This window comes from Grampus griseus (genome assembly GCF_964374135.1).
Source record: "Grampus griseus genome assembly, chromosome: 9".
Taxonomy (NCBI): Eukaryota; Metazoa; Chordata; class Mammalia; order Artiodactyla; family Delphinidae; genus Grampus; species Grampus griseus.
Window position 1 is genome coordinate 75,841,845 of NC_139003.1, and position 24,539 is coordinate 75,866,383.

General features: G+C 37.5%; 1 protein-coding gene across 2 annotated transcripts in view; it reads right to left on the reverse strand.

Moving 5' to 3' along the window:
• Positions 1-24,539, reverse strand: part of CROT (carnitine O-octanoyltransferase) — a 62,085-nt gene that overhangs the window by 27,888 nt on the left and 9,658 nt on the right. For both annotated transcript variants that reach the window (XM_082661797.1, XM_082661798.1), the window contains exons 7-10: positions 19,502-19,610; positions 5,038-5,131; positions 4,049-4,174; positions 2,281-2,382 (exon numbers count right to left, since the gene is read on the reverse strand). In XM_082661797.1, coding sequence (XP_082517923.1) covers positions 2,281-2,382; positions 4,049-4,174; positions 5,038-5,131; positions 19,502-19,610 — 431 coding nt within the window. The remainder of the gene's footprint in view (positions 1-2,280; positions 2,383-4,048; positions 4,175-5,037; positions 5,132-19,501; positions 19,611-24,539) is intronic.

The window sequence follows — 24,539 nt, forward strand, 5'->3', positions numbered from 1 at the left end:
GCTCCACAACGGGAGAGGCCACAACAGAGAGAGGCCCGCGTACCGCAAAAAAATAAATAAATAAATAAATAAATAATAAAAGCATACGGTCAAGTGGAGATCATCAGATCAATTTGATAAGTATATGGGTGACAATGCATACACATGAAATATGTCCATACACTTTACTACAGGAAAGCATTTCAGTTGTGCAAAGATATATGCACATTATGGGACCAGTATCTTTATTCAAAGATAGAAACATCATTAAAGTTATTTTCTCCTGAATTTGAGCAAACAGCAGGATGTTGATGCCATCAGTAAAAATACAAGTAGTGCAAGGTGGTTTTTTTAGGAGGTTGGGAGTGAGGGAGGAAAGCAAGATGATGAGTTCTTGATGATGAGAGTAACTAACCCTTACATAACAATGTAACATCCAGTTTGGACAATTTAACATATGGTGAAACAAAACTCTCAAGATGAGAATAATAGGTAAAAACTGGAAAAATATAACTGCAAGCTACCTATGTAGAAATGGTCAATGAAACTATTGAACCAGAGAAGAGAGCAGACACAGGGGAAAACGGTTATGAATAATATTAAGCTCAGCTTTAGAATCCGGAGACCCAAAAAGACTGTTAGGAGGTTGAAGGCAGTGTCAGATGCATATGAAGAAGAGGGTAATCAACTGCAGCTGACAAGTCAACGAGATATGAAGGGAAGAAGCCAGAAGGTAGTTAGCTACTTTACAAAGGACAGATTCCAAGGAATAGTGAGGCTATGAACCAAACTGAGGAGGTCAAGAAAAAGCAAACAAGGAGCTGAAGAGAAAAAAGCTGAGGCAAGTAACACAAAATCTTTTGTCAACACTGGACTCGTAAGGAAGAGGACAGACAGCAAATCTTCAAAATGACTCATGGCAACCTTTCACCCTGAAGATTTACTGTAGAAGACATTCTATTACCTGCACATCAACCACACCACCTTCCTCGGCAATAACAGCTACTTTATTTTTCTTTAGGCAATCAGCACACATCTCTGTGGTGGTTTGAATGAGTGATTCTACCAGCTAGGTCCCAAGGTTTGGTATGTGACCCAGGCCAGGCGAATCAGAGCAGCTAACTCCCTGGAATGTGCACGATTCGCACAGGCCAATACAACACATGAGCATTATTCCCAAGTCTTCTGCTGGAACCACTCGGGTTAAAAAAAAAGCTGGCTATTTCCACGGAGAACACTAATCTACGAGGAGAGCCGTGAAAACATGAGACTGTAGGTACAACCATCACATGGTGTAGTCTACATAAAAATAAAGCCAAACATAGGAAAGTAATGCCAAAAAATGGAGAGAGAAATTTCTAATGAAAGCATCTGGACACTGGAAGTCAGCATTACCCAAATTTAGCTGTACCCCTATGCCATAAATACCTTCGTAAGCTAATGCCAATTTGACTTAGGTTTTGATCACCTAAAACTGAATAAATACTGATTAATACAACTATTGAACCCAGATCAATGTAACAGGATTTTTTTTAGTATCTTACAGTCACTAAATATCAATACTTCGGAGGAAAGCCCCCAAATACAAACAAAAAATCTACCTCATACTACTTTATACCAAATCATATACTTTATGAAAAGTATTATAATGAGGTTATAAGTATATATTGCAATTGTGACTTAGGTTGATTTTTTAATTTTCTTGGTTCATAGACCTCCTGAATGTCCATCAGAAAATAGCAAAGCAGAGCTAATAAAGACAAAAATGGGAGAACAGAAAAGAAACAAGTTGTGTGTGTGTGTGCATGTGTTTGTTTTATGAAGAAGGTAAAAAATGGAATTCAGTACCAGACATTTTAATATCCAGAAGTATATAATGTTCCAAAGATCATGTGTCATTTTTTTTTAACAAGGTCACAAAATTACTAGGTAAATGTAGAAATATATCCACATACATTTCTCCGTGCATAGAACATATACTAATGCTATATCTTTTAAAATAGGTTTTAAAATTTTCAACAAGAGGTAACAGTGGATTTTAGAAGAGCTTATACTACATAAAAATGCATGCAAATTCCACTTTGTAGATACACACCACTGTTATCCTTACTACAGATGAAAATAATTTGTCCTATACTCTATTTTCACTGAGAATTCATAACTAAACCTTTTACTCTAATGCCATAAAGCTAAATAAGTGTTTACTTATTCTACCACAGGACAGCATAAGTATTGTAGATTACTGCCATTAAATTAAACTAAAAGAGTAAAAGGAAAAAATAATTTCAGTAGTTTACTTACATCACAATTACAGCCAAATACTCCATTAGAAAAGGAAATCAAGTTATAAGATTTGTCACCCCAGCGTACTGTTGGATCTCCAGTAAGAACCTTTGTAGCAACCTAAAATAAATGTAATATTTCCAAATTTAAAGGATTTTAATATTGGCTTTTAAGTATTTATATCTTAAACACACACAAACACACACACAAACACACATGATCTCACTTTTCCTCTTCAGGTAAACCAAATTTAATAAAATTTAATAAAATATTATATTCAAGAGATAATAATTCTGGCCTTGACTTTAAATAGTACTCAAAATCCAAGAAATTCTACCAGAAAAGAGAACGATGGTACAACATTCATGAATGTTTAGAGAATATACAATTGAAAGGACAAGGCTTTTGCAACTTGAATAGGATAAGAGGCATTGATAAGTTTAGTCATTAAAGTCTAGTTACAAGAAAAATATTTCAAGAATTCATATCCTACTAAGCCAGTTTCTCAAATGGTAAGTTTGGGCCATAAGTGAGTCATGAAACCACAGTAAACATTCTTTACAAGAAAGAATAAAATAGAACATAAATGTCAGAGTACATCACAGATAGTCAAAGTAATTATTACGTTTTGTGAAACTTCTATGATGTATGTATGTGTAAGTGTGCACACGCTTGTGTGCGCGCATGTGTGTGTAATGGGCTGCAATCTAAATATGCCTAACTGTAGACTTCAGCAAAAAAGTTTGAGCAACACTTCATGAAAACACATTCTTCCTCAAGAAGCTTGTTGATTCTACTTAAAAACAAATGCAGCTAAGGAAGAGGAAAAATTGTTTTCTAGCTACAAGGTTTTTCAATCCTATATTATTTTATTTCTAACATTTAATATTGATGAATGTATTATGAAGTACCTTCAGTGTTTTCAAAAGACTCTGAGATTCCTACAAATATGACTACTACCTTTTATTTTTTTCCCAGGAAATCATATTACCCCAGAAAAAAAAAAGTAGGCCACAATTACCCTTAAATTCACTAAAGTCAGTGTGTTCTATAAAACCAAATGATAAAATAAATCACAAGAATGATATAATTCTTAGGACAGACCTCACCAACTAAGATATCAAGGCCCACTGGTGTGGGTTATAGGTAGGTTCTCATGTCACCTTTGGTATGAAATCTCATTTAGCCCAGCATCTTATGCAAATTTCCTGTATGTATGATCAATAAAAAGGTTGGGAACCACTGACATCTGATAAGCAAATAATAGACATACTTCTTTAAACAACATATAAGATGTCTAAATGGAGCTAAACAATGTGGCAAGAATTTACAGAGCATTATTTATGTATAATCTTCATTTGATACGTGTGTGTGTGTGTGTGTGTGTGTGTATAATCTTCATTTGATACGTGTGTGTGTGTGTGTGTGTGTGTGTGTGTGTATAGCTAAGAAAATGTTTTAAAAGCCTGCATTAAATATTTTATGACTTAGTATTTGCACTTTCTTTTCTTAGCTGCCCCATTCTAAGATAAAAGGTGTTTCCAAGATACAGGAAACAACTGTCTTCACAATTATGTTTCACAGTGGTTTTATGGGTGTATATTTCAAACTCAGTAAGTTGTATACATTAAATATGTACAGCTTTTTGTATGTCAATTATACCTTAATAAAGTGGTTTAAAAAAAAAAAGTCCTGCATGTAACAAAATTCTTCTCATGTTCAATTTACACAAGAGTCCTCCAGAAAAATCTGTGGGAAGAAATAACAAAATAAGATAGTTGAATACCTGAGAATAATCTTCCGGTGTTACATGTGGACTGCCGTCATCTAAACAAAATACCAGTAAACTGCTCTGAATTTTTTCTAACATAGTCAAGTTCTCTGGATTAAGACTAATCAAATATTCTCGTGCCTAAAGGGCAAGGAGATAATAATAAAATGTTACAAATTAAATACAAAATATCCAGAAAAATCTTAATAGGTTCTCAAAAAGTTACCAAAAAGGTGCATCAAGAAAAGTGTGAATTCAAGAACCTCTCTGTTGACTCCTGAACAGGTTTTTCCTCCAACTGCATGGCTGGTCCCTATACTTGTGCTACTAAATGCATAAAGGTATAAAGTTATGCCACCCCCTAGATTTTCTCTAATAGTTTAATATTGTACAATGTATTTAATGCTGCTTAAAACTTAAAGCTGTCTGTCCATTTATCTTTACTTCAAAAATCTGAACAAAGGGCCAGCATATACTTGAGCTCAGTGTTTGAAATTTAAATGTAAATAAAATAAAAATAGCATACCCTCACCCCAAAAGTGTAAATTAGAGTTAATAATATTGTATTGCATATTTGAAAGCTTCTAGAGAGTATATCTTAAAAGTTCTCATTACAAAAAATGTAATTTTTAGGGCTTCCCTGGTGGCGCAGTGGTTGACAGTCCGCCTGCCGATGCAGGGGACACAGGTTCGTGCCCCAGTCCGGGAAGATCCCACATGCCGCAGAGCAGCTGGGCCCGTGAGCCATGGCCGCTGAGCCTGCGCATCCGGAGCCTGTGCTCCGCAACGGGAGAAGCCACAACAGTGAGAGGCCCGCATACCGCAAAAAAAAAAAAAAAAAAAAAAGTATTTTTTAGTTTTCTGTATGGTGATGGACGCTAACTAGACTTACTGTGGTGATTATTTCTCAATATATACAAATATTGAATCCTTATGTTGTATAGTTGAATATAATGTTGTAAGTCAATTATACCTCAAAAGAAAAGAAAAATGTAAATTATAACCTTAGCCCATCGAGTTCGCTCCTCACTAGTTAACGCTGCTACCCCAGGTCCATCAGGTTCACTATGGCACTTCTTTTGGATGTATGTCAGTTGCCTTTGGAAGATTAAATAAAGAGGATTCAAAAAGAGCACAGGCAGGATCACTAGCTACTTTGGCCTTTAATAGGTTATAAAGTTTATAAGTATTTAAATGTTTTGATATATTATCCAAAGAAAGAGATTATGGTCTCAACAGCAATGGAGTTATTTCCTGCACATCTTATTTTTTTAAAAAGTGATTATGTGGCCTATTAATACCGTAAGTATACTTGACAAATCTCACAAATATTATGTACATTTTATCTAACTAAAAACTATGTGTATATATTAACAGAGGACTTATTCTGTACCCAAGTAATACTTGGGCTTAACCCCCAAAATAGAAACACCATGTAGTTAGTTTTAAATGTTTTCACATATGCCATTCTTACTTAAAATCATTACGAAGACTATTAGCTAAAGATAAATTATTTCCCCCCATAGCATTCTATAATCCTAGTCTGATGAGTTTCACGCATCTTTAAACATATAGCAGGTAAATAACAGGGTTCTTCCACAAAGAAATTTTCATCAAAAATCTACAGCTTATTTTCATTCCTACTTCCTCATAACATATGCTAAGAAATTACCTCAATTTAAACGCTTCCACAGGTTTCTCAGAAAGTGAGCTACTGTAGCTTAATAAATGCTCAAAACACACCACTAGTAGCCATCCCTTATTTGTGACTTTATCATTCAAGGAATGAATTCCTTGCTGCAAAATTCCTCCGCCTTTATTTGAAACTAATGGTGTCCTGTGCAGTAGATGAAGCCTTCTATAACAAACAATCTGCATCTATGGTGGAAGCAACTTGCCTTATCTCGTCCTGCTTGTCTTTGCTAACTCTGATTTTGCTTCAATTACAAATAAAGCTTACAGAGTTGGTGGTTATATGGCGGCCATAGTAACTAGGATAAATTCTGAATGCTTAAGGAATAAAATCTACCTCACTGTTTTTCTCCATATGGTATGAGCTGCTGCCCTTCCCTTACCACCTGAGAGCACCAGTTTTTACTATGAAACTTTTCCCCACTCCCTGATATAGCCATTTTAATATTCAGTGGGAAAGGACCACGTCATAAAAAAACAGTCATTATCAGAGAGAAATCACCAGGAAAAATGTATTAAACCTGAAATGACATTTTAAGTTTGATAATAAAAGGTCAGATAGTAACTGCCAAATCCTCACCATTAAGAAGTCCATCCTACTTAAAGTGATCTACAGATTCAAGGCAACCCCTATTAAAATCCGATGGCATTTTTCACAGAAACAGGAAAAAGAATCCTAAAATTCACATGGTACCACAAAAAACTCCAAATAGACAAAGCAGTTTTAAGCAAGAAGAACAATGCTGGAGGCATCACACTTCCTGGTTTCAAAATATATTACAGAGCTTCAGTAATCAAAATAGTATGGCACAAATAACAGACATACAGGTCAATGGAACACAACAGAAAGCCTAGAAATAAATCCACTTACATACAGTCAACTGAGGTGCCAAGGAAGCCAAAAATACACAATGGGAAAAGAATAGCCCCTTAAATAAACAGTGTTGGGAAAATTACCACATACAAAAGAATGAAACTGGACCCCTATCTTACACCATACAGAAAAATCAATTCAAAACAGACTAAAGGCTTAAATGTAAGACCTGAAACAATAAAACTCCTGGAAGAAAACATGGGAAAAAATGCTTCTAGACATTGGCCTCAGCAAGCATTTCTTAGACATGATACCAAAAGCACAGGCAACAAAAGTAAAAACAGACAAGTAGGATTACATCAAACTAAAAGCTTCAGCACAGTTAACAACTAAGTGAAAAGGCAACCTACAGAATATGAGAAAATACTTGCAAACCATACATCTGATAAGAGGTTAATATTCAAGGAACTCCTACAATTTAATAGCAAAAAAACAAATCTGATTAAAAAATGGGCTAAGGGACTGAACAGACATTTTCTCCAAAGAAGATATAAAAATGGCCCACAGGTATATGAAAAGGTGCTCAACATCACTAATCATCAGGGAAATGTAAGTAAAAACCACAATGAGATATTACCTCATTCCTGTCAGAATGGCTATTAACAAAAAGATAAGTGATATCAAGTGTTGACGATGATGTGGAGAAAAGGGAACCCTTCTGCACTGTTGGCGGGACTCTCAATTGGTGCAGCCACTATAAAAAACTATGGAGGTTCCTCAAGAAATTAAAAATAGAAATACTATATGATCCAGCAATCCCAGTTCTGTGTATATATCCAAAGGAACTGAAATCAGGATCTTAAAGAGACATGTGCATTCCCAGATTCCTTGCAGCATTACTCACAATAGCCAAGAGGCAAAGCAACTTAAATATTCAACGATGAATGGATAAACGAGATGTGATAATATACATACAAATGGAATTCTATTCTGCCTTAAAAAAGAAAGAAATCCCACCACTTGCAACAATGTGAATGAACCTGGAGGACACTACCCTAAGTGAAATATGCCAAACACAGAAGGACAAATACTGCATGGTATCACTTATACGTGGAATCTAAAACAGTTAGACTCTTAGAAGCAGAATAGAATGGTGGGTGCCAGGGGCTGATCTAAGGAGGAAATGAGGAGGCATTAGTCAAAGGATACAAAGTTTCAGTTATATAAGATGAGTAAGTCCTAGAGAACTACTGTACAGCATAGTTCCTGTAGTTAATGATACTGTACTGTACACTTAAAAATTTGCTAAAAGGGGAGATCTTAACGTAAGTGTTCTTACCACAAAAAAATTAATTATTAAAAATAAATTAAGAGGGCGGGACACCTTTGGAGGTAATGAATATGTTTAGGATATAGACTGTGGTGATAGTTTCATCAGTGTATACTTATCTCCAAACTCATCCAGTTGTACACAATAAATATGTACAGCTTTCTGTATGTCAATCATACCTCAAAAGTGGTTTAAAAATAATTTCTCTATTCATATAAAAAAAGAGGTACAGATTTGGTAACTAAAATAACCCCTCTTTTCCTTTAATTTGGCTACCTATGCACCTGTTTTCAGCTACACATGCAATTTCTGATATTTAAAAGATTTGTATTAACAATGTTTATATTTCAGAATCACACACTTTTAAAATATTCTACCCTTGATATGTCCTCACAATCTTGTTTCTGCCTTCATTACTTCCCACTCATTCTTTAATTTACCATAATCGGGTTTTGTCCTCCAGTGATTATCCTGAAAGTACGTTTCTGAATGTTACCAATGGCATCCCATAAAATCCAGCAGCTTTATCTCAGTCTTATTTTCCTCATTGCAGTGTTTAAACACCCAGGAGTCAATATTAAAATTCTCTCTGCCTTGGCTTTTGTAGCACTGTTCCACTGTGGTCTCCCTAACTCACTGACTACTTGGTCTTTTTCACTAACCATTTGGTCTCGTTCCACTGTCAAATGTGTGTTTCACCAAATTTCTCTCAGTGGCCTCCCCCAACCTCTTCTACAAGGTTTTTCCTTTGGTAATTTCATCCACTACTTTAATAGCTTCAACCATCACCTTTATATAAGAGGCAACCAAATCTCTAACTTCAACCCCATTTTCTCTCTAAATTTCTGGTACCAAATTTCCAAATGCTTATTGGATATATCTACCTCAATTTCTGTCAACATCCCCAATTAAATTTGGAATTTAAAAATTATCTCCCTGACCCCTCCTTATTAATACAAATTTTTAAAAAACTGATCTTAGAGAAAAACATAGGTATAAATCTTCATGACCTTGGATCGATCAGGCAATGGTTTCTAAGATATGACACTAAAAGCACAAGTAACAAAAGAATAGATAAATTAGACTTGGTCAAAATTAAAATATTTGTCCTTCAAAAGAGGCCATGAAGAAAGTGAAGAAACAACTCTAGAATGAGAGAAAATATTTGTAGTTTATATATTTGATAAGGGACTTATATCTAGAATATATAAAGAAGTTTGACAACCCAATAATAAAAAAGACAAATAACCCAATTAAAAATTGGCAAAGGATATGAATAGACATTTCTCCAAGTAAGATATACAAATGGTCACAGGCACATGAAAATATGTTCAACATCGTCATTATGGACATGCAGCTGTAAACCACAATGAGATCCCACTTCATACCCTCTAGGATGGCTACCACCAAAAAGGCAGACAATAACAAGCGCTGGTGAGAATGAAAATAAATCGGAATCCTCAAATACTGCTGATGTGAATGTAAAAAGGTACAGTCATACTGGAAAACAGTTTGGCAGTTCCTCAAATGGTTCAACATAGAGTTATGATGCAGCAATTCCACTCCTAGGTATATATACCCAAGAGAAATAAAAACACATGTCCACACAAAAACCTATACACAGATGTCCAAGACAACATTACTCACAGCAGCCAAAAAGTGGAAACAACCCAAATGTCCATCTGATGAATGATTAAATAAAATGTGGTACAGCCTCAGAATGAAATATTTTTCAGCCAAAAAAGGAAGAAAGTACTAATACATGCTACAATATGGATGGATGTTGAAAACATCATATATGCTAAATGAAAGAATGCAAACACAAAAGACTATATATTTTAAGACTCCATTTATATGAAATGTCCAGAATAGGCAAACCCATAGAGATAGATTAAGTGAAAGACAGAAAGGTTGCCTAGGGCTGGTGGGGTGGAAGTGTTTGGGAAATATGAGAAATGTCTGCTAATGGACGGGGTAAGAGTTGGGGAGCAAATGAGTTACTGCTTACGGGCTCAGGGTTACTTTTGGGGGTGACACAAATGTTCTAAAATTGATTGTGGAGATGACAGCACAATTCTGAATATTCTAAAAAATACTGAATTGTACACTTTGAATGGGTGGACTGTGTGGTGTGTGAATTGAATCAATGCTATTATTAAAAACAAGAAAAAAATGGAAAAGGTACCTCCTCGTCTGTTGCCTCCTCCTGTTAACAATACTATCTGCTTACTCAGTCACATTTAACAGCTTCCTTTCTTTCTAAATCCAGTTACCAATTCATATTAATTTTATCTCCAAAACATTTTCTGCATTTATCCCATCTTTTAAAAAAAATTTTTTTTAACTGAAGTATAGTTGATTTACAATGTTGTGTTACTTTCTGATGTACAGCAAACTGATTCGGTTATACATATATATATATATATATATATATTCTTTTTCAGATTCTTTTCCATTAGAGTTTACTATAAGATACTGAATATAGTTCCCTGTGCTATACAGTAGGACCTTATTGTTTATTTTATGTAGAGTGTCCCATATTTTAAAGTCCCAACCTCTTACTTCTTTACTGGATTACTGCAAATTTTAATACATCTCTTTTCAGGCTCCAACTCACTAAGATTCAGAATCTGCCCAATCTATGTTACACTTCTAATATGTATCTTATGTTTCTAAATAAAATTTCCTAATGCATAGGAGTGGCCTAATCACTCAATTCACTCACACATGCACACACACACACTTCTGCTTTGTACTAAGCAGAGGGAATTAAAAAAAATAGACCTGGTAAGTAGTCTCTTAGAGCTCCATCTGCATGTGAAAACACAGAAATAAATGACTTCAATACAATTTAATAATCAATATAATAAAGATAAATATGAGGCATACAGAGAGTCTAAAGGAGTCTAAGTCCTTGGGCCATGAAGAGAAGAAAGAGAATGGGAAATCATGAAATAGGACATAAAATAGGAAGTAGTGACCTTGTGGTGACCTATGAACAGAAACAAAGCACGAGGAGGAATTCTTACTTAAAAGTGGACAAGGCAGGAGAAGGCAATCCAAACAGAAAGCATGAGCACATGAAAAGATCACAGATAACATGTTAGAACTGCAAGCAAAAATGGGGTAGGAGTGTAGGACGCACAGGGAGGAAGAGCAGGACAAGGCTGAAGGGACAGGCAAAGGTCAAATCCAGACCGTCACTAAAAAACTGGGACTCTATTCTAGACCCAAAGAAACCATTCAAGAATTAAGCCAAAGTGAGATAAAATCAAACTTGAATTTTAAAGTCACAGGATGGATGACTGTAGAGCATGTAGGGAAGGAAGAAAACCACCTGAGAAGTTGAATCAACAGAGAGTTAAAAATCTGAGCAACATTTTTTTTTTTTTTTTTTTTTTTGCGGTACGCAGGCCTCTCACTGTTGTGGCCTCTCCCGTTGTGGAGCACAGGCTCCGGACGCGCAGGCCCAGCGGCCATGGCTCACGGGCCTAGCCGCTCCGCGGCATGTGGGATCACCCCAGACCGGGGCACGAACCCATGTCCCCTGCATCGGCAGGCGGACTCTCAACCACTGCGCCACCAGGGAAGCCCTGATTTATTTTTTTAAAAGAAATCAGAAATCCGAATTTTTGTGTGAATTCAACCAGAAATCCATATGTTTCTGTGAAGTCTCCTGATTTTAAAATAGTAATGTAAATTCTCTGTTATCCAAGCAAAACAGGCCACAGGCTGAATTCAGCCCACGGATCACATGTTTCTGGGAGAGTGGCTTTCAGTAATAAAATTATTAGATCAGGCTTGTTAATTGTATGTCAAATTTGGAAATTTTAAAATATAGCTGGAACGCACAGAAAGATCATCCAAGACACAAAAGCAAAACACCTAAAAGATGGATAATTCTGCCTACATCAAAATTAACAATGTCTGTTCAATTACCAAATAAATTTGTTAAATGGAAGAAAATGTTTGCAATCTGTATAACTGATAAATGATCAGTGCCCAGAAATATAATTACTACAAATCAATAAGAATAAAAAAATAGCCAATAGAAAAACAGGCAAGCCTACCTCAAGAAACAAGAAAAATCTCAAGTAAACAATCTAACCTTACACCTAAAGGAACTAAAGAAAGGAGAACAAACAAAATCCAAAGTTAGCAGAAGGAAAGAAATCATAAAGATCAGAGCAGAAATAAATGAAATTAAAAAAAACAATAGCAAAGATCAATAAAACTAAAAGCTGGTATTTCAGAAGATAAACAAAATTGATAAACCTTTAGCCAGACTCATCAAGAAAGAGAGGGAGAGGACTCAAATCAATAATATTAGAAATGAAAAAGGAGAAGTTACAACAGACACCAAAGAAATACAAAGCATCCTAAGAGACTACTACAAGCAACTTTATGCCAATAAAATGGACAACCTTGAAGAAATGGACAAATTCTTAGAAAGGTATAACCTTCCAAGACTGAACCAGGAAGAAACAGAAAATATGAACAGACCTATCACAAGTAATGAAATTGAAACTGTGATTAAAAATCTTCCAACAGGGCTTCCCTGGTGGCACAGTGGTTGACAGTCCGCCTGCCGATGCAGGGAACACGGGTTCGTGCCCCGGTCCGGGAAGATTCCACATGCCGCAGAGCGGCTGGGCCCGTGAGCCATGGCCGCTGAGCCTGCGCGTCCGGAGCCTGTGCTCCGCAACAGGAGAGCCCACAGCAGTGAGAGGCCCGCGTACCGAAAAAAAAACTTCCAACAAACAAAACTCCAGGACCAGATGACTTCACAAGTGAATTCTATCAAACATTTGGAGAAGAGCTAAAACCCATCCTTCTCAAACTCTTCCAAAAAATTGCAGATGAAGGAACACTCCCAAACTCATTCTATGAGGCCACCATCACCCTGATACCAAAACCAGACAAAGATACTACAAAAAAAAGAAAATTACAGACCAATATCACTGATGAATATAGATGTCAAAATCCTCAACAAAATACTAGCAAACAGAATCCAACAACACATTAAAAGGATCATACACCATGATCAAGTGAGATTTATCCCAGGGATGCAAGGATTCTTCAATATACACAAATCAATCAATGTGATACACCATATTAGCAAACTGAACAATAAAAACCATATGATCATCTCAATAGATGCAGAAAAAGCTTCTACAAAATTCAACACCCACTTATGATAAAAACTCTCCAGAAAGTGGGCATAGAGGGAACCTACCTCAACATAATAAAGGCCATATACGACAAAGCCCCAGCAAACATCATTCTCAATGGTGAAAAACTGAAAGCATTTCCTCTAAGATCAGGAACGAGACAAGGATGTCCACTCTCACCACTATTATTCAACATAGTTTTGGAAGTCCTAGCCATTGCAATCAGAGAAGAAAAAGAAATAAAAGGAATACAAATTGGAAAAGAAGTAAAAGTGTCACTGTTTGCAGATATGATACTATACATAGAGAATCCTAAAACTGCCACCAGAAAACTACTAGAGCTAATCAATGAATTTGGTAACATTGCAGGATACAAAATTAATGCACAGAAATCTCTTGCATTCCTATACACTAATGATGAAAAATCTGAAAGAGTAATTATGGAAAAACTCCCATTTACCATTACAACAAACTGAATAAAATACCTAGGGAGACAAAAGACCTGTATGCAGAAAACTATAAGACACTGATGAAAGAAATTAAAGATGATACCAAGAGCTGGAGAGATATACCACGTTCTTGGATTGGAAGAATCAATATTGTGAAAATGACTATACTACCGAAAGCAATCTACAGATTCAATGCAATCCCTATCAAATAACCAATGGCATATTTTACGGAACTAGAACAAAAAATCTTAAAATTTGTATGGAGACACGAAAAACCCCGAATAGCCAAAGCGGTCTTGAGGGGAAGAAAGAAGCTAGAGGAATCAGACTCCCTGACTTCAGACTATACTACACAGCTACAGTAATCAAGACAATATGGTACTGGCACAAAAACAGAAACATAGATCAATGGAACAAGATAGAAAGCCCAGAGATAAACCCACGCACCTATGGTCAACTAATCTATGACAAAGGAGGCAAGGATATACAGTGGAGAAAAGACAGTCTCTTCAATAAGTGGTGCTGGGAAAACTGTACAGCTACATGTAAAAGAATGAAATTAGAACACTCCCTAACACCATACACAAAAATAAACTCAAAATGGATTCGAGACCTAAATGTAAGACCAGACACTATAAAACTCTTAGATGAAAACATAGGAAAAACACTCTTTGATATAAATCACAGCAAGATCTTTTTTGATCCACCTCCTGGAGTCATGGAAATAAAAACAAAAATAAACAAATGGGATCTAATGAAACTTCAAAGCTTTTGCACAGCAAAGGAAACTATAAAACAGACAAAAAGACAACCCTCAGAATGGGAGAAAATATTTGCAAACGAATCCACAAAGGATTAATCTCCAAAATATATAAACAGCTCATGCAGCTCAATATTAAAGAAACAAACAACCCAATCCAAAAATGGGCAGAAGACCTAAATAGACATTTCTCCAAAGAAGACATACAGATGGCCAAGAAGCACATGAAAAGCTGCTCAACATCACTAATTATTAGAGAAATGCAAATCAAACTACAATGAGGTATCACCTCACACCAGTTAGAATGGGCACCATCAGAAAATCTACAAACAACAAATGCTGGAGAGGGTGTGGACCAAAGGGAACCCTCTTGCACTGTTGGTGGGAATGTAAATTGATATAGCCACTATGGAGAACAGTATGGAGGTTCCTTAAAAAGCTAAAAATACAATTACCATATGATCTAGCAATCCCACTACTGGGCATATACCCAGAGAAAACCATAATTCAAAAAGACACATGCACCCCAATGCAGCACTATTTACAATAGCCAGGTCATGGAAGCAACCTAAATGCCCATCTACAGATGAATGGAAAAAGAAGTTGTGGTACATCTATACAATGGAATATTACTCAGCCATAAAAAGGAACAAAATTGAGTCATTTGTTGAGATGTGGATGGATCTAGAGACTGTCATAGAGAGTAAAGTAAATCAGAAAGGGAAAAACAAATATCGTATATTAACACATGTATGTGGAACCTAGAAAAATGGTACAGATGAACCGGTTTGCAGGGCAGAAGTTGAGACACAGATGTAGAGAACAAACGTATGGACACCAAGGGGGGAAAACCGCGGTGGGGTGGGGATGGTGGTGGTGGTGTGATGAATTGGGCAATTGGGATTGACATTAGTATACACTGATGTGTATAAAACTGATGGCTAATAAGAACCTGCAGTATAAACAGACAAACAAACAGAAGAACTAATGCTAAACTTTCTTTGGGTTATTTGTATGGAAAATGTTAATATAAATGTTTCAGACATTAGATGAAATTTCTAAAAATCTTATATGTTCTGGTATAATATTTAAGGCATAATTCTAGTTATTACTTGAAAATATATATCTCAGAAATAACTAAATTTCCTTGTCAACTGCATTATTATGAACTTTCATCAAATCTTTAACTGTGGTCATTTTTAAGTCTTTTGTCATTTACAGACAGTTCTGGGTGTACTCTGATGCTTTCGCAAAAATGTTCCTATAAAAGGGTTTCATCTTCAAGGAATTCATGGAAAAGACTGACAAGTACAGGTTTCTGGTTACTGACTACACTGCTGAACTGAATCAATAGGCATTTTCAGAACTCTAATGGAAAACTGATGAATTATAAAAGTGCTAACAAAAGATCAAGACAAAAAAAATAATTACATGGGACTGAGTGAACTGATGACGATGATTATAATTTTTGTGACTTTCTGTTTGAATTAAAAAAAAATCCCACAAGGACTCAGAGGCAAAAAATATACAAATCAATTTTCACTGCAAAGTAAAGGAGCTGTTACAGTGGAGGATTACTGGACTGAATGTCAATATGATGATGTAGTATGAGTGTGTTTCGTGTTTGGTAATTGCAATCATTGTTGCTTTTGTTGTCGTCATCCATTTACAATGCTGGATGTCAGTTTATTTATCTCCTGTAAAAATAAAATACAGTGTGTGAGTGTGTGTGTGTGTGCGCGCGTGTGTGAAAAAAATGAGGTTTCGTAAATTCTCTCTTAAATTTTCTTTTACTAACTGCTAGTATATACAAATATTAATTTTTATATGAAGACGTCATACCCAGCTTGCTAAAGTCACTTATTAATTTTAATTCTATAGATCATTTTAGATTCTTTAATTATCTGGAAATAAAGTGTTATTTCTTTTTTTCTATATTTAAAAAAAAAAAAGAAAAATAGGCAAGGGACTTCCCTGGTGGCACACTGGCTAAGAATCTACCTGCCAATGCAGGAGACACAGATTCAATCCCTGGTCCAGGAAGATCCCACATGCCATGGAGCAAATAAGCCCATGCGCCACAACTACTGAGCTTGCGAGCCACAACAACTGAGCCCACATGCCACAACTACTGAGACCACACACCACAACTACTGAAGCCTGAACGCCTAGAGCCTATGCTCTGCAACAAGAGAAGCTACCACAATGAGAAGCCCATGCACCACAATGAAGAGGAGCCCCCGCTCGCTGCAACTAGAGAAAGCCTGCATGCAGCAACAAAGACCCAATGCAGCCAAAAATTAATTAATTAATTAATTTTAAACAGTACACAAAAAGTACAATCCGTATGGTAAAAGGTTGATAAATTAGACTACATTCAAATGTAGAGCTTCTGCTGATCAAAAAGATACTTTGAAACCCATGAAAAGCTCATATCCAGAATGTATAAGGAACTCCTACAACACGCCTAGTGTTGAACACACGAGTTCAAGCGCTTATTAGCACAACTACTTTGGAAAGCTGGCACAACCACTGAGGCTGAACATACACATACACTATGACTCCCCAAGTCCTCTCCTGAGTGTAATCAGACAGAAGTGCATGCATGTATACATCAAAGACTTGTACGGGAATTTTCACAGCAGCATTTTTTGTACTAATAAAAACTGCAAGCAAGTTAAGTGATTATCCTTGAGAAGGAACAAAAGCCCAGTAACTGGGAAGTGGTATAAGGGGGATTTCTGGATTAATGGAAACGTTCTGTATCTTGACCTGCGTGGTGGCTGCATGAGTAATTAGCTATGTACTTCTGTATGTGCTTGTGTACATGTCTGTAATACTCAATAAAAATAATTTAACATATATATACCTTCATATAATTCAACATTTAGAAGACAATCTAGAAAATTTGAACAACTGATTGTACTGATATATTAACATGCTAATGAATCCTTGATTAACTTTTTAGAATAAGCAAGTCATTAGGTGTGATAATGGTAATGCATATTTATGTTTTTAAGACTTCTTATATCTTAGAGAGTCATACTATTTATAGTGAAAGGATATTATGTCTGAGATTTTCTTTAACATAATCCATGGGGGAGTGACGGGAGGGGCACAGCAGGTATAGTTGAAATGAGGCTATGAATTTATAATTGTTGAAGTTAGGAGTTAATAACTGTTGAAGCTGGGTGTGAGTACATGGAGGAGCTTCATTATATAATTCCTGCTACCTCTGGAAATTTTCCATAATACTAACTTTAAAAATATAAACACATGCAGCACTATTTACAATAGCCAGGTCATGGAAGCAACCTAAATGTCCATCAGCAGATGAATGGATAAAGAAGATGTGGTACAAATATACAATGGACTATTACTCAGCCATAAAAAGGAACAAAAACGGGTCATTTGTAGAGACGTGGGTGGACCTAGAAAGTGTCATAAAGAGTGAAGTAAGTCAGAAAGAGAAAACAAATATCGTATATTAACGCATATATGTGGAATCTAGAAAAATGGTACAGATGAACCAGTTTGCAGGGCAGAAATAGAGACACAGATGTAGACAACAAATGTATAGACACCAAGGGGAGAAGGGGCGGATGGGATGAATTGGGAGACTGGAATTGACATATATACATATATACACTAATATGTATAAAATAGGTAACTAATGAGAACCTGCTGTATAGCACAGGGAACTTCACTTCGCTGTACAGTAGAAACTAACACAACATTGTAAAACAACTATACCCAGGACCTCCCTGGTGGTGCAGTGGTTAAGAATCTGCCTACCAATGCAGCGGACACGGGTTCGAGCCCTGGTCCGGGAAGATCCCAGATGCCATGGAGCAACTAAGCCCGTGCGCCACGACTACTGAGCCTGCACTCTAGAGCCCAGGAGCCACAACTACCGAGCCCACGCGCCACAACTACTGAAGCCCACACGCCTCGAGCCTGTGCTCCGCAACAAGAGAAGCCACCGCAATGAAAAGCCCGCGCACCACAACAAGAGTAGCCCCCGCTCGCCACAACTAGAGAAAAGCCCACTCGCAGCAATGAAGACCCAATGCAGACAAAAATAAATAAATAAATGTATTAAAGAAAAAACAAAAAACATACATAATAATACTCTCTGTATACACTATTATATGTACATACTATTTGTATATATGTAATATATACTACATATAAAATATACATGTATGTTCTTTTTAAAAAATCTGTATGTGCATACAAATTCACTGCAACAGATCTGGAAGGGTAGAATATACCAAGCTAGCAACAGTGATTAATTTGGGGACAGGGAATGGGATGAGTAATATTTGTAATGTTTATCTTTTCTCCAAGGAGAATATATTTATATACATCCAGTAAAATTTAAAGTTAATTTAAATTAAAAATAAAATAAAAATAGATTTTTTAAAATTAGCATATATACAATTCTTATTTCTCACCTTACCGTCACCTTTTAAAAAGGTAATTTTGAACATCTATTTTTTAACCTAAGCAAAATCTTAAGACCTAATGAGACTCAAGAAAGTAGTTTGAGGGACTTCCCTGGTGGTCCAGTGGTAAAGAATCCGCCTTCCAATGCAGGGGAGGCAGATTCGATGCCTGGGCGGAACTAAGATTCCCCCATGCCGCGGGGCAACTACTGAGCCCGCGCGCTGCAACTAGAGAGCCCACATGCCACAAACTACAGAGCCCACATGCTCTGGAGCCCAGGCGCCACAACTAGAGAGAGAAAACCCACACACCACAACTAGAGAGAAACCCAGGCGCCACAACTAGAGAGAAGCCCCTATGCCACAACTAGAGAGAAGCTCATGCACCGCAACGAAGATCCCACGTGCCGCAACTAAGACCAGACACAGCCAAAAATTAAAAATAAATAAATAAATAAAATTAAAAAAGAATGTAGTCTGAGGGATGAGGGACTGCCCTGGTGGTCCAGTGGTTGAGAATCCTCCTTCCAACGCAGAGGACGCGGATTCGATCCCTGGTCCAAGAACTAAGATCCCACATGCCACGGGGCAACTAAGCCTGCGCACCACAACTACTGAGCCCACGTACTCTGGAGCCCACGTGCCACAACTAGAGAGAAGCCCGCACGCCACAACAAAAGGTCCTGCATGCTGCAATGAAGATCCCGTCTGCCGCAACTAAGACCCGAAGCAGCCAAAAATAAATAAATAAAATAAATTTAAAATATACAGAGATTTTAAAAAAAAAGAAAGTAGTGTGAAAACCTGAGAATCTCTGGTGGGGTCATCAAACATCCTTCATGCATTACATCGAACACAAAAACTCGGCCTCGACACATCACTGCAATGTGACTTGGGCAATGCCCTTCACTCTCTGGAAAAAGAAAAAGAAAATAGAAGACTCAAATCTCTCAAAGTTAAGCAAGAGTAAAGCTGCATATTTATATCCAACAGAAAAAAAAATTCCTCCAATATTTTATCTCTCATATATTCATCAAATATGTCACATGAATAAAAATACTTTAATAAGGTGATAAAATTTCAGTTATTATGTCATAAATACATGTTCCTGAAACCCGTCCATGTAAAACATCTAGAAATCCATGAAAGTTTCAAATATTTGTATATCTTAAGAATCATATAAATTCCGTATTGTTGCAGGACTTTCTAGTTTTATTTATGGATAGGGTGGGAAGAGAAAAGGGTCGCAGAGAAATCCTGAAGGAGAGCTATTTGAGTTAAGTTTCTTTTGGGGTTTTTCTTTTTCTTTTTTTAACATCTTTATTGGAGTATATCTGCTTTAAAATGGTGTGCTAGTTTCTGCTTTATAACAAAGTGAATCAGCTATACATATACATACATCCCCATATCTCCTCCCTCTTGCGTCTCCCTCCCACCCTCCCTCCCTTTCCCACCCTCCCTCCCTATCCCACCCTCCCTCCCTTTCCCACCCTCCCTCCCTATCCCACCCCTCTAGATGGTCACAAAGCACTGAGCTGATCTCCCTGTGCTATGTGGCTGCTTCCCACTAGCTATCTATTTTACATTTGGTAGTATGTGTAAGTCCATGCCATTCTCTCACTTTGTCCCAGCTTACCCTTGCCCCTCCCTGTGTCCTCAAGTCCATTCTCTACGTCTGCGTCTTTATTCCTGTCCTGCTTGGGGATTATTTTAATGTTTATTGATCATCACATAATTTAACTGCATAGTATCTAGCTGTGATTTCTCAATAAAATAGTTTTCAGTAGAATAAGGACACTGTATGCCTGGGTGGCAAGGAGAAAGCATTTTGCCCAATCTGTAGCATTACTTAAGGCTCTGATGACACCTGGTAAGCCACTGATAATTGATTCTATGACTCATTTGGCACATCTTAATTCCCCAAGAACTATTTATTTTTGAGATTTTTTTGAGACTATCTTGATTTACTCCCATTTTTCAAGTACTAGTCCCTTTGAGAAGGGTCTTCCTATAAGATCTCTGCTCCTTCCCTCTCAAAAAAGAAAGAGGAGGAAGAAAGTTAGGAAAGACATATACTGCCACTGGAAGTAAATTTATTGGTTGACATTACATACAAGGAACTGTGCTAAATGTTTTACACAGATTATCTAATGAAATCTATTCATCAGCTAAGAGGAAGAGCCATTTCCTGATAGCACTATTATTTTTTCTCTTATATCCTATTTCCTCAAGTCCTTGTAGGTGAGGTATGTATTTCCTTTGTCCCTCATGGCTATTTCCAAACCATTTCTTCTTTCTTCCCCTTCAAAAACCTCCATACCCTTTCACATTTACCACCACTACCTTTTATTGCTGTCCTCTATTACCTAAAATTTCAGGCTGCAAAAGAAAAAATAAAATAAACCTGATGCCAAGTTAATCAATAAATATTTGGGAAGAGGATGACAGAAGGGTGCTGCCACAGGATGAGCATAAGAGGGGATATCTGAGCAGAGAAATGAAGCAAAGGTGCGAATACAGAAATACCTGCAGGAAGAGAGTTCCAGGTAGAGGAAACAGCAAGTACAAGGGCATTAGGACAAAAATGAGCTGGTCTGCTTAAAGGGAAACAAGGTCAGTGCAGCTACAGCAGAGAGAAATGGGTAGAATGGTGGAAAAAATTGGGGCTAGACCATATTGGCCTTAGAAAGGGTTTGCAATTTGAAGTATGATGGAAAAAAAGCCAATGGAAGGTTTTAAGCAGGATAGTAATAATGTCACCTAATTAATACTTTACAAAGGGCACTCTAGCTGCCATATGGAGAACAGATTTTAAGAGGGAAGAAAATATACAGCAAGATCAGTTAGGAGGTAACTGAAGTGGTCCAGGTGAGAACCACCTAAGTGAGAGCTGATGGTGGCTTTGACTGGGGTGTGACACTTGAAGGAAGCAAGAGGTCAATTTTTTCTTTTTAAGAAGGGAGATATTACAAATTGGTACAACCCGCTAAAGAGGGAAAACTGTTAATGCAGCACAGAGAGAAAGGATAATGCAGAAGCAAGGTCCTTGATTAAACAAGAGGTGGTGGAGCCCAGGGCACCTTACAGAAGGGTTATCCTTAGGAGTCAGAACAATTCCACACTCTTAAAAAGAGAAGACAAAGTATATGAATATGCAGTAGTGTACTGCAAGGAGGTTACAGAATGGGCAATATTTGAATGAATGTTTCTATGACTGCTGTAATAAATTACCACTAACTTAGTGGTAAATCACCACTAGCAACACAAACTTATTGTCTTACAGGTCTGGGGACCGAAGTCTGAAATGTGTCTCACTGGGCTAAAATGAGGGTGTCACCAAGTCTGTGTTCCTTCTGGAGGCTCTAGGGGAGAATCTGCTTCCTTTGCTTTTTCAGCCTCTAGAGGCTGCCCACATTCCTTGGCTCAGGGCCCCATTCCTCCATTTTCTTTTTTTTTGGCTGCCCCACACGGCTTGCAGGGTTTTAGTTCCCCGATCAGTGATCGAATCTGGACCCTGGCAGTAAAAGTGCTGAGTCCTAACCACTGGACCGCCAGGGAATTCCCTCCATTCCTTCATCTTCAGAGCTATCAAGAGAGGATCATGACTTTCTCATGCCTGCATCCCTTTGGTTCTCTCCTCTGCCTCTTTCTTCACTTGTAAGAATTCTTATGATTACTCTGGGCGCACCTGAATAATCCAGGATAATCTCCCTATCTCAAGGTCAATTGATTAGCAAACTCAATTTCATCTGCAACCCAATTCTCCTTTACCATTTAAGGTACCATTCAGTCGGTTCCAAGGATTAGGAAGTGGACATATTTGGGGGTCATTATTCTGCCTATCAGATAGGCTGGCAACTTTGGTGATAGAAACATTGCTTTACATTTGTTGAGAAATAAAAGAGTTCATTGGCTGGGAATAAAGAAGGAGAAAGGCATGAAACAGTCTTCTCTGGAAGTGAGAGAAGAGCTTGACAAAAGAATACAGCAAGGCAGTGCTTTCCGTCCACTTGAGGTTTGACTGAGAAAAGTTAAGTGATGTTTTGTGGTTTCCTTTGGCCAAGTGAATTGCTAGGGTAGGTGTCTTGAATATGTGGAGGAAAGACAGAAGACTGAAATTTAAAGTGCTGAGGCGGGGGTGGAGTGGGGAGGGAGGGAGCAGGTGAGCAAAGGTTTGAATGTATACGTAAGGAGTGGTGACAGGAAAGAACCACAGAGAGATGTGAAGATGTGGCCACGGGGAGGGAGAAATGAAACAGCGAAGAACTGCAGAGTAACTGAATTTTAAGTCAAGATGTGGTCAAAGAAATGGCTGAGGTGGACCGAAAGGAAGTGAGTTGTGAAAAGAAGGTGGAGGTCAGAGTGAGATGCCTACAACCACACTGCTGGAGGTGAGAGGGTTTTCGATTACAACAAGGTCTATGGCTGGGCCATGGGAGTGGGTGGCTGCTTGAGAAGGAGAGGAAGGAAGGAGAAGCCACAGGTCATCCACAAATGGAGGCTGAGGCCAGCAAGAATGTGACTGAGGTAGTAACGGAGAGACAGACAGTGAGACTGGTGCTAAAGCAATCAATGAATGAAGGAAAGTGACCAAAAGGGAAGTCACTATGACAATGACAAGCAGGGGTGACACAACCTGATAGCATTTTTTTTCAAGAGCTCAAATTGCAAGGGAAAAGAAAACACGAAAAGGGCAACAGGAAATAAAGAAGACACCAACATCTCCTACTTGCCCTCCAGTACCAAAGTGTAAGAGAAAAACAAAATCCCCATTTGAGATGGTTACAGGAAAAGCAGTGTAAAAAATAACCAAGTTTCATGAACAGCACCTTTCAGGAGGAAAGGGGAACTTTCTGAGAAAAGGTGGAGAATATAATGGATTCTGCTGACCATGAGCTCCATCAAGTACAGCAGAAGGGTTTGGGAAGGAGTGGAGGGTGGGTCCCAGCAGTGGGGAACTTGAGTCAAATTAGGCTATGCACAAATCCATGAATCTAGATGACAAGAGATGACATTCGAAGTCTGAACTTCTTGGGTAAAACGAGGTGCACAGGATGAAAAGCAAAACTGAATTAGTCTTAATGGTCTCGTAAGGTAAAAAAAAAAAAAAAAAAAAAACAACAAAACTAGGTCTAACTTGCCTCGTTATTGAGACTAGCCTCTTATCTGCAGCAGCCTGCATGCTGCCGTCCCCCTCAGCACACATAATTTCTTCAATTTTCTCCTTATCCAGGATAGATTCTATAGCCAACATTACAATTTCTCCCTTGCAAAAATCCTCATTCCCTCTTCCCCTGCACCTGCCCCTGTTGCTGAAGGAAAAAACACAACACACCATATAGTCTAACTTTAAATTCATAAAAACACATCTCAACACTGTTTAGCTACCCTATGTTTCCACAGAATGTTTGCTTTTCCCACTTTCCAAAATGACCATTTCAAACCATCTCCTTTTTTTCTCAAATATTCCACCGCCACCTCAGTTCTTATTTCACCAAGGAAAACACAAGCAGTACATGGAACAGCCTCCTCTTCCTACAGCAAGATCAGCCCATCTGTGTGCATCTAGACGCACACTTTCTGCACTGCCTCTCATCCTTGCTCCTGCCAAAGACCAGTTCTTCCACCATTTCTGCTCTTATATTTTCAATGTCTTTGGTTCTTTATCCTTTCCCCTGCAAGATAATTTTTCCTTCTCTCCTACGTCATTCCTATGATGTATCACCCATCTTTTTTAAAATAAATAACACACACACACACACACACACACACACACACAAAATCTTCCACTGCACATCCAAACCTTTTCTGCAAGAATTATTTCCAAATGCTGCCACCACTT